The 12,007-nt window shown below is 32.2% G+C and overlaps 1 protein-coding gene across 1 annotated transcript; it reads left to right on the forward strand.

Annotated features, from left to right (window-relative positions):
* Positions 1–3,555: 3,555 nt before the first annotated feature.
* Positions 3,556–6,009, forward strand: LOC104218559 (GATA transcription factor 1-like). The gene is made up of 2 exons (XM_009769084.2): positions 3,556–3,924; positions 5,084–6,009. Exons 1-2 carry the CDS (start codon positions 3,703–3,705, stop codon positions 5,729–5,731), a joined length of 870 nt encoding a protein of 289 aa, XP_009767386.1. The 5' UTR covers positions 3,556–3,702; the 3' UTR covers positions 5,732–6,009.
* Positions 6,010–12,007: the final 5,998 nt, after the last annotated feature.

The raw sequence follows: 12,007 nt of genomic DNA on the forward strand, positions 1-12,007 counted from the left end.
TGAGAATTTGTTGGACGTACACAAAGAGGGATGCAACTTTCATTAAGCAAACAAATATATTATAGCTATAAGTATCTTTACTTAAATTTATGTATAATTCAGTTATGGTACGTATCCTTTTTTGAGAAAGAACCAATTAAACTTTCGTTTTGTATCTTACACACTAATTTTAAGTTAAAATAATAATTCTATATTTAGTACAAGCTTTGTATCTGACCTTATTTGCAAACAATATACATTAAAATAGGTATCATATACATTACTATAAGTATTTTTAATTAAATTTTGTGTATAATTTATTCTTTTTTAAACTAAAAATGTTCTCTTTTTGAGAATATGTTAGACGTACACAAAGAGGGATGCAATTTTCATTAAGCAAACAAATATATTATAACTATAGGTATCTTTACTTAAATTTGTGTATAATTCAATTATGGTAGGTATACTTTTTTGAGAAAGAATCAATTAAAATTTCTTTTTTGTATCTTACACATTAATTATAAGTTGAAATAATAATTCTATATTTAGTACAAGCTTTGTATCTGACCTTATTTGCGAACAATATGCACATTAATATAGGTATCATATACATTATTATTGGTATCTTTAATTAAATTTTGTGTATAATTCAGTTATGGTAGGTATTCTATTTAAGAAAGAAATAATTAAATGAACATTTTTTATTTATGAGTTTTGGTTTCTTTAATTAAATATTGTGTATAATTCAATTATGGTAGGTATTTTTTTTGAGAAAGAATCAACTAAAATTTCGTTTTGTATCTTACGCATTAATTTTAAGTTGAAATAATAATTCTATATTTAGTATAAGCTTTGTATCTGACCTTATTTGCGAATAATATACATTATTATAGGTATCTTTAATTAAATTTTGTGTATAATTCAGTTATGGTAGATATTCTTTTTTAAGAAAGAAATAATTAAATAAATATTTTGTATCTTACATTTATATTATATTAAAGGAAATAGTATTAAAAACCGAACAGGAGGACAAAGGAAAAAAGACAAGAAAAATTAAGGTTTGGTGGTTAACAAATTCTAAATAGCCACAAAAAAAACGTTGAAAATTTAAAAATGCCTAAAGCTAAAAACTGGAAGATTCGTATCATTTCTTCAGAACTCACACATACAAATTGATTTACCGATGCCTTTTTTAAATATTAGGATTTCATATACATAAAAATTGATTTACTATGATAATCTTTCCTTACAAAATCTTTATTCAAGCAACTTTTTTTTAGAGTTGGCTTCTCTACATTGCTTAGGGTTTAGCTTTCACACAAACTTCTGCAAAGTACGGCTCCAAACTATAACTATATCAGCGAAATATCAATGTCCAAAATGAGTTGGAATTTGAAGGTTCGTGTTGTTAGATTATGGCACATTCCAGACCGCGAGAAACCAGAAAATTCTAATTCAATTGAATTAATTATTCAAGATGAAAATGTGCATATTCTTTTATATGTTGTTATTTTTTTCGAGTTGTGATGTATTTTTTCAACTTATGCACCTTACTAACTTAAATTTCTTTCCACATTTTTTATTTTAGGGAGATCGAATTCGTGCAACTATTTGGAAGAGATGTTATGCGTATTTTCAAAATAAAAATATATGAAATGGGATTGTACGTTATGAAAAACTTTGTGGTTGGACCAAACAATCTGAAATTAAGACCAGCAAGCATAGATTAAAACTGAAAATTATAGGGGTTTCATCAATTTTTGATATTGGGAACAGATTGAGTTCCCACTTGGTATTCTATTGTTTATATCCATATGAAATATATTATTATTGTTTAAGTTCTCACCTCAGCATAATCAACCCTTCCACCGGCTTCATCTATGGTTTGAATAGCTGAATTTATCAGCTCTCCACAGTTGACCTGTCCTTTTTCTACTTCAACTTTGGCTTTAGATAGTGTTAGGCTAATAGACAAAGCTTGTGGAATGGTAGAAAGAGTAAAAAAGTTTCACTTACCACAAATGCCAGACAATAATAAAGAGAGAGCCTTAGCAGGAGATTAGTTTTTGCATATGCATTGCTGCATACATTTTGATTCTGAATAAGCTAATGTTTGACATAATATATTGCCTCAATATAGAGGACAACTTTTGGAAAATGCACTGCAATATATCAGGAGCATTTGCTACAAAATTGTTCTCTTAAGCACTTGCTTCATATCGCAAATTGTATAGTTTCATTATTTTTCGTGGAACATTCATATCAAACAAGTTGTATAGTATATATCATTATTTTTTATGGAACATTTATTAGGAGATGGAATGAAAGTTTTACTGAAGTCTTAAAATGTTTTTAATATTTAGTTGTAAAGGTGGTATTAACACTAACATATTAAAAACTTTACGGTGTAGATCGTATTTTTAATTATCCGCGCATCGCGCATATACTAATACTAATTTGACTTAATAAATGTGCATGTAGTGACAAATTACAATGAATTCAGACTCTAAACAAGATTAGGTTTAGTTCAATATTCAAAGTTAAAACAATAAGATTAACTTCAAATTACATGCAAAACAAAAATTCAGTTATCAAATAATTCCACGGTCACATAAATATTCTTTTCTAGCTTTTATCTCCATATAACAATAATAACAACATAAGAAGACTTCTTTGAAATGGCCGTCCAAATTAGCATATCCTAATTTAAAAAAAAATCAAGGGAAAACTAATTTTACTTTCTTTGTTTGTGTGGTTACGAAGCAGTTTGTTATTTATTTAAAGAAATTGAATCCAATGGTCAAAGATCTAGAGTAGGAAATTATTTCTTGTAAAAGGAAATGAAAATTAGAAAAAACTAAATAAAAGGAGTAAATGATACTTAATGGTATTTACACTCTTTGACCTATTTTATGTGATGATGTTCTGTTGGTACAAAATTAAAGAAAAAAAGTTTAAACTTGTGATCACCTTATTAAGAATAAAATGATAATATAACGTTAAATTATTTCTAATAAAAGTTATAATTTTGATTGAGAAAGACTAAAAACTAGGAGTAGCACATAAAATGATATAAGGAGAGTAATATTTTCCAAATGTGTATTTTTTTTCTTCGCTTTGCATGTAATTTAAGACATATATTTATGATTAACAATATATAATTTAATAATATCTCTAGTTTTTTTTGGTATAAATTAGTCTACGATTATAAGTTCAATTTATCACCAATAAGGATTGCGGTGGAATGATAAGTATTCCTTCATCTTTAATTAAATGTCTCGAGTTCGAGACTTGAGTATGAAATCGTCTTTGTTAGGAAATGTTTTACCTCTAATGTAAAACTTTCAATAGAAATTTGGATTTAATCAAGTCCTAATGCAAATATCGAATGAAAAATAAAATAAAAAAATTAATTTATCACCTGCCAGTTTCTCACATTAAAAAAAAGGTGACATCCTCTAATTAGTAATTAGCATTGGAAAAGAAAAACGTAAAAACTTTGTTTTTCTTTTATTTGTTTAAACCTCAAAACTTTTGTTGATAATAATAATTCCCCGTAAAAAGAGAACCATATCTCTGTCTCTCTCTTTAAACTTTCAACTTTCGCCACCCACCCACTTAGTATTTCCTTTTTCTCTCTCAAAAACAAAACCAAACCAAACCAAACCAAACCTATAACCACAAACCCTTGTTTCACTTCTCTTTCTCTGTTTTTTCTGGAAAATGAAAATGGAGGCTTTGGACCCAAGTGCTGCTTCATGTTTTATGGTGGATGTAGATGATGACCTTCTCAACTTCTCTTTGGAAGATGAAACTGTTTTTGACGATGATGAAAAAACAACAAAATCCATTACCAAACATAAACACCCTTTATCTTCTTCTTATTCTTCTTCCTTGGATTCCTCAAACCCTGTTCTTAGCCTTCTTCCCTCCCAACAACACCCTGTAAGTCTTAATACAAATTTCATTTTCACTGTTTTTTTCTTTTCTTCTCTGCTCTTTTGGCCTTGAAAATGGCTCTGGGTTCCGAGTTTTGGCTTGACTCAATGTAACCCGGGGGTTGTTCTGTGGCCAGAAATGTCGTGACTCGTTTTTTGGTGAGTCGACTCGGACGAGTTGAATATGTGTTCCTTATTTAAAACTCATTGGCTCGACTAATTCGAATACGTGTTGGGTAAGTCCATTAAGGGTAAAATACTCTATTACAAATTTAGTTATTCTTAGGGTTCGAACACGAGACTTTTAATCAAAGGTGAATTAATTTCGATTATATCACCATCCTTTTATTGCATGGCTGTGTTCTTATAGGAGGCGACTGAGTCAAAACTGGTGGCTCGTCATTTGCGATTGAGTGGCATTTTGGTAAATAATAGTGGAAAAAGTGGGCAGTTTTAGAACCGGTTGTGGTGGAAACGATAAAGTGGATTGACTGGCTAAAAGTTGGGAGGCGTTAGGAAAAATTTGGACCATTTTGCCCTTGAAACCCTAACGTTACCAAAAGGAGTGCATGACATGGGGCTAGTGTTTGAGAAAAACAAATTCTTTGAATTCTAGATATTATTATTAAAATTTGGCCTTTTTTTGTGCTGATTTTTTTTTTTGAAAAGTTGTGTTTTTTTGGAAATTAAAATGTGGGGGATATTTTAGGAATTTTGGAATATGTTCGCAACATGTCTTTATGATTGGGCATTGGTTGTCACGATGTCTGAGCTGTTCAAATAAATGCACCATATCCGTTTCAACTTGTATTTCACAATCTTGAAAAGACACTTTTGTCCCTATCATCAATATTTATTTACCACAAATTTGTCAAAATTGCAAATTGCCCCACTTGAGAATTTTGACTTTTATTTTCTTTCTAGATTCCCTCCTTTATATTGTATAATGAAAACACTAAAGCTTATTTTTTTTAAACAAATTTTTGAAAATTGAACATGAAAATATATATGATTAAAATAATTTTCTAAGCCTTGGTGGATATACCCGTTATCTGTGTTGTTGGAAGGTAGCAGTGCCCAGTAAAATAGTCGAGGTGCGAGTAAAAAACTGGAAAATTTGTCGGTTGCTGGCTCACTCAAGATTATTAACATGTTAAATTTTGCAGGAATGTGTTGAGGAAGAATTGGAATGGCTGTCAAACAAAGATGCATTTCCAGCAGTGGAGTTTGGCATACTTGCCGATAACCCGAGTATTGTATTTGATCACCATAGCCCGGTTTCAGTGCTGGAGAATAGTAGCAGCACCTGTAACAGCAGTGGTAATGGCAGTGCTAATGCAAATGCGTATATGAGCTGCTGTGCCAGCTTAAAAGTCCCGGTTAATTACCCCGTTCGTGCACGGAGCAAGAGAAGGCGTAGAAGACAAAGAGGCAGCTTTGCTGACTTGCCAAGCGAGCATTGTATGTCGGTGAACAAACCGAGTTTCAAGAGCATTAAGCAACGTGAACCATTGCTTTCATTACCGTTGAATTCAGCTAAAAGTGCTAGCATTGGGAGGAGGTGCCAACACTGTGGAGCTGATAAGACCCCACAATGGAGGGCGGGTCCCCTGGGGCCGAAAACGCTGTGTAATGCATGTGGGGTCCGCTATAAGTCAGGCAGGTTGTTGCCAGAGTATCGCCCGGCAAACAGCCCTACTTTCTCGCCGACTGTGCATTCCAATTCCCACCGGAAGGTTTTGGAGATGAGAAAGCAGAAGATTGGAGTGGGAGGAATGATGATTCATGAAGCTTGTGGATATAGGGTAGGATAGTACTGAGTCGTCGTCTACAGCATCTTCTTGGACATTTTTCTTCTTTTACCATAGTTAGCATAGACTCTAGGTTTGTTTGTAATGGTCTAGATTGTTAGTGAACCATATTTGTTTTGGTTTTCCATCAAAATCCACTAGGAATTTTGAACTTAGTGTGTTTGATTATGCTTTTAGACAGAATCCAGAAAGAAGAGTTCTTGACAAAGATGTGGTCGGGTTTTTAATTCTACTTACTTACATTTTCATTTGCATGGATTGGAAATGATACATTTTTGGTTTGTGACTGATCTAAAAGAAAAAAAGCAAAGAAAAAAGAGTGTTGTTTGTGGTAGTTGGTCGAAAACTATTTTGCTACCACGTCTAACTAAGCAGTTTAACAGTTGCAGAAGCTGCAGTTAGCTGGAGATGGAAGTTTTGAAGGTTTAAGTGTTCCAATTATTTGAGGGGTTTGATCATCTTACTTTGTTTTGCTTCTTTATGTAATGAATGTCTTGTAATATGCTTCCTGTTAGAAGAAAATAAGAGTGGAAGTTGTACAAAGTTCTTGTTATAGTATCTGTTGATCAGGCTGTGGGGTGAATTATTCTGTTTCTTCTATCTCAGAGGAACAAAGCAGGGAGCTTAACATAGTGACCATTTCTTGATTAACTGGCTGGTGTTTCTTGTTCCTCTTTCTTCTGAACTCTTACTTTAAATGCTAATATGAGCAGAAATATAGACAATGAGTTTGTTCCCAGCAGTATAATTTCTCACTTTATAAGTCCGATGATACGAAGGGGAGCCTTGGAGCAACGATAAAATTGTTCGAGCCGTGGAAGCAGCCACTAATGCTTGCATTAGGGTAAGCTGTCTACATCACACCCTTGAGGTACAGGTCTTCTCCATACCCTGCGTGAACGCGAGATGCTTTGTGCACCGGGCTGTCCTCTTTATAAGTCTGCTGTATGGACGTTGTATGATTTTCTTCTAGGTTACATTGTTAGACAATTATGGATATTGTAACCTTCAAATGTGTTCTTGTTTGGACAAGATTTGACAATGTCTATTACCTCCATGACTTTGGTTTAGTGGTAAAAATGCAGCGCATATGTATATGCGCTTTAGCGTGCAAGTCAGGGGTTTGAACCTGACCATAAAAAAAGCTTATCATTTAAGTATGCGCTTTAGCGTGCAAGTCAGGGGTTTGAACCTGACCATAGAAAAAGCTTATCATTTAAGTGGAGAAGGATGGAAGGGCAAACATTATCCCCAAATTTTGAACTGTGCGCCAATTGGCCCTCGGGATTCCTTGGTTATAAAAAAAGAATTTTGACAATGTCCACCAAATTGGATGGTCTGTATCTGAGTGAAAAGATCACCTCCCATTAAGTAGAAACAGCCCTGTGTTAAAGAACATAGACTTTCTTAACCATTTTTTATCTGTTTATTAGCTCACTTATTAGGTAGAGTAGAAGTGACAATACAAGTGGTGATATTTTTTTTTTAATGCTTTTGCATATCAGTGACTTGGATCCTATTCTTTATAATGATCATATCTGGCTTTTTCTTTGATCTTGATTGCTTAACATTTGTTTTAGTCACTTCCTGTAGATGACATAGAAGTTTTGTTGTGTTCTGAATTTATATAACCCTTGTTGTTTGTAAATTATCTATTTTATAGAAGATTTTTACAGATTTAGTCAAAGGTGGCTGCACTGATATATTTATGAGTGGCTGCCATTTTCTTATGGTGTCACTAATATGTGTGCTGTTTACTAATAATGCACTAGTTTATGGTTACATATAATGACAATAATGAGTTATTATAAGTTATTAACTAACTAAGAAACAAGCTTATGGGCTTCCACGTATTGCAGAATTAAGCAATATGTTGAATTAGAGTGCTGATAGCGGGTTCGGCCAAACCATGCAGCTTTGATTCGAATCTTGTATTTGTCTTAAAAAATCTTTTAAATATATAATAATTCAGAACTCAATAACTTAAAACGATTAGAATCCTGAACACCATAAACTTAAAATTCTGGCTCCGCCTCTACTTGAACATTGTAAGCTATGTTCGATATAGCTTTGCAGTCTGTAAGAATATGATATGTGGGAAGTGAACAGCAGATTCAGAGCTCTAGCTATGTTCTTCTGGTTGAGAATATGCTATGAAATCTTTGTTTGATTGTTGTCACGACCCAATTTAGGACCCTAACCGGTGCTTAGGAGGTAGGGGCTCCAAGTACATTTTATTGAAATTTTACAGAAAACTGGATAGAGTTTTTTCTATTTTCAAGGCAATCTAAAATTTTCCTGTTTTAGTTAAAAATCACATGATAAAACAAGCACTTGTCAAAGCAAATCACAATCATAAGTATCCAACTGTCGGTAACCCAATAATTGCCCAAAATACAATAAGAAAGGTTGATGTATTCTGTTGTAAAATTCTAATATAACTTACTTTGGGTCCTACCCCTAAGCATTGGGTGGTGACAATTGTTAGGTGTCTAAATGGGGAAGTAACTCACTAAGAATTTGTGATTAGAATTACTCAATATTTATGCTGACGGGAGGTAGCAAAAATCATGTGGATTTGTTTGATAGAAATCACCAGTAACTTACTGGTTACCATAATACAAAGCATGTTCATAGGCCGGCTTTGGTGGATGTAGATGATCATTCAACTATTCCAATTATTTGCGAAGGTTATTTTTGTTTTTTTATAACAATAAAGTCTCTTAACTATGCCTATAGCACTCAAAAGGTCACTCAACTAGATTTTTCAAATTTTGAATTGCCAAATACATATTTTACCCTCTTAATGATAAACATTTATCTTCTTTTTATTTTTTTTTAACTTTTTAATATTATGATTTTTCCTTTTTAATTTATATTATGGACTTACCTATAGAATAAATAAATTTTATTTATAAATTAATAAAATAAGAATATTTAAGCATATATAATACTGGAATAACAAAATAATGAGCATAATAAGAAAAATAATTAGAATAATTTGTTCGTAATAATAATTTTAGTATTAACGACAACAATTCAAAAATTTATTTACGCAATTGAGAATGAAAGAAAATAAATGTTGTAAAATATATATTTCATGCACGTAATATAAAAATAATTATTTAAATAAAAGTATATTTATAATATACATTATATATTCTTGAAAATTATGCTCAATTATATTATTATTCCGTCATTATATGAGCTGAAAACTAATTTTTTATTTTATAAATAAAATATATTTATCTATAGGTAAGTCTACAATGTAGATTAAAAAGAGAAAAAATTATAATATTTAAAAAGTTAAAAAAATTGATAATTTAGATGATAAAATAGGTATTTAACAATTAAAAATTTAGAAAATCTAGTTGAGTGACCTTTGAGTGCAACAGACATAGTTAAGCGACTTTGTTGTTAGAAACAAAAGAAAAGTGACTTCAGCAGATAATTTGGGATAGTTGAGTGGCCATTTAAGTAATGGGCTCCTCCTTTTAGCATACACAATGCTTTATTTTCATTTCATATAGTAATTCAGTAGCATTATTCCAACTTTTGCATGTCTAGTCATGGTTCCAAATTTGGATCACAAATCCAAAGTAGTGGTTTACTGAAAATTTTATGAGATTTCTCGTGGATTTATCCAAATTGTAGGGTTAGCTCAAAAAGGGTTAATTTCACGAGTTTCAAACTGAAATTTGGATAAATAAAAAAATTATCCAGTTAGAGATGAAATATTTTATTTTATTCTGTAGGCGAGTGTTTGAAGTCTTGGTAAGGTCTAGATATTGGTGTTCTATGATTCTGTGGTTGGGTTAAGACATCAATACACTATATCCCATGACAATACTACAAAGTTTTTTTTATGTGCAATGAATGTATGGGTCTATTTTATGTTTGTCCATATCCTTGGTTTCATTATAGGTGGCCAGATGCATTGAGTCATTGAGAGAATTAGTGAGACCAATGTCCCATTTTCGCAAAAGAAAAACACAAAAAACTAGCTATCATATTTACAACATGTAGGGCATCACACAATCTTCTTGAAGATTTTCTTTTAAGTAAGCTTTTGGTTACTTATGCAGGAGATTTTTGGTTTAAAAGGGCAGTGCCCGGTGTACAAAGCATTATGTCGGGTTCGAGAAAAGGTCGTACCTCAAGGGGTGTGATGTATACGACTTACTCTAATAAAAATATTAGTGCCTGGTTCCATAGCTCGAATCCGTGACCTATAGTTCATATAGATACAACTTCATCACTGCATGGGATTTCTGGTTAAACTTCCTCATTATTGGTGTGGCATAAACTATTGTCACAAATAAAATTTTGATTTGCACTTTTGAAAATATTTTCGCCAATAGAGGAAAAGACTTAATTCCTTTTGGAGGCATATGCTATTTTCATTTGAAGGGTCTCCTATTCATGTCACTTGCTTTAATCAGCTTATAATTATCACAAATATATGTATTCGAATAGCCATAGGAAACTAAAATTTAAGTCCAATAAAGACAAAAAATGTTACGTGTTTTCTTCTCCTTTGTTTCGGGGACAGAGTTATCCGGTATTCATGCTAATGAAAAATGATGCACATCAACGAAATAGTTGAGGTGCGCACAAGATAATTTAAATACCTTTATCTCTTACCTTATGCTGCTACTATATCTGATGTACTTTTCTATCCACTCAAACGTTGGGAGAATGATCTAACAAATAAATTTCACCATGGTAGAATACAACAGTCCTATTTCACTAAAAATAATTGGGCTTTTTTTATTTTTAGCTAGCGTCAGAAATTATTTATATTCGATAGCCGAAAAAGTATATAATTTTTGTTTATAACATATATATATACACACACAAAAATATACAAAAAAAAAACCGTGTTATTTTCCAAACTGTTATGAAATAAAAGCAATTTAGTAAAACATGAACAAGAAATAAAAGCAATTTAGTAAAACATGAACAAGAAATAGAGATAGAGAGAAGGAAGAGATTTTCTTCTTCAATTGTGTGTATTTTCCTATCTATTACAAGGCCTTTATATAGGCATGAAAAGTGAAGAAAATATGTCATGGAATATGTCATTGAACATAGAAAATATGTCATTGAATATGTCATTAACCATTTGAGAGAAAGATCATGGAGGAAGAGTAGACATCCACCATATTTTGATTTTTATCATAACACTCCCCCTTGGATGTCCATAAATAATGTGCCTCGTTAAAACCTTATTAGGAAAAAACCCTATGGGAAAAAAATCCACATATTTAGAAATACGCCTTTTGGTTGTCTCGTTAAAAACCTTGCAAGGAAAACCCAATGGGACAAAACCTTGTAAGGGAAAAAGAGTACAACGCGTATTAACTCCCCCTGATGAGATCATCAGTTCACATCGTTGAGCCTTCGTATCCTAATCTTGTACACTAGTTTCTTGAAGGTTGACGCCGGTAGATATTTGGTGAACAAATCAGCCATATTATCACTTGAACGGATCCGTTGCACATTAATATCACCATTCTTTTGAAGATCATGTGTGAACAATAATTTAGGTGAAATGTGCTTTGTCCTAACTCCTTTATGAATCCTCCCTTTAATTGGGCTATGCATGTTGTATTTTCTTCATACAAAACTTTGGGTAGTTTATCACACTTCAAACCACATTTGTCTCGAATAAGATGTATAGTAGACCTCAACCATACACATTCTCGACTTGCTTCATGAATAACAATTATCTCAGCATGATTAAAAGAAGTAGCCACGATTGATTGCTTAGTCGATCGTTAAAATATGACAGTGCCACACATGTAAACACATAACATGTTTGAGATCAAGCCTTGTGTGTGTCAGATAAATACCCCACATCAACATAACTAATAAGATCGGTATTGCAATCATTGCCATAAAATAAGCCCACACCGGTAATCCCCCTTAGATAACGCAATATGTGCTTGATTTCATTCCAATTTCTCCTTGAGCAGAGCTATATCTTGCTAAGACATTAACTGAAAAAGTTATGTCATGCCTTGTAGTGTTAGCAAGATATATTAGCGCACCAATTGCATTAAGATATGGTACTTTAGGACCAAGAAGCTCTTCATTATTTTCATGAGGTCAGAGTGGATCTTTATTTATATCGAGTAATCTCACAACCATCGGGGTACTTAATGGATGTGTTTTATCCACATAGAAGCTCTTTAAAATCTTTTTAGTGTATGCTGATTGAAGGACAAAAATTTCATCTTTCATATATTCAATTTGTAGACCAAGACAAAATTTTGT

This window comes from Nicotiana sylvestris, chromosome 1, assembly GCF_000393655.2.
Source record: "Nicotiana sylvestris chromosome 1, ASM39365v2, whole genome shotgun sequence".
Lineage (NCBI taxonomy): Eukaryota > Viridiplantae > Streptophyta > Magnoliopsida > Solanales > Solanaceae > Nicotiana > Nicotiana sylvestris.

What these genes read in the sequence shown, in the direction of transcription:
- LOC104218559 (XM_009769084.2), top strand. Translation starts at nt 3,703, where the DNA reads ATGAAAATGGAGGCTTTGGACCCAAGTGCTGCTTCATGTTTTATGGTG. An exon ending in TTCCCTCCCAACAACACCCT is followed by an intron (nt 3,925 to 5,083) that starts GTAAGTCTTAAT and finishes TAAATTTTGCAG; the next exon opens with GAATGTGTTGAGGAAGAATT.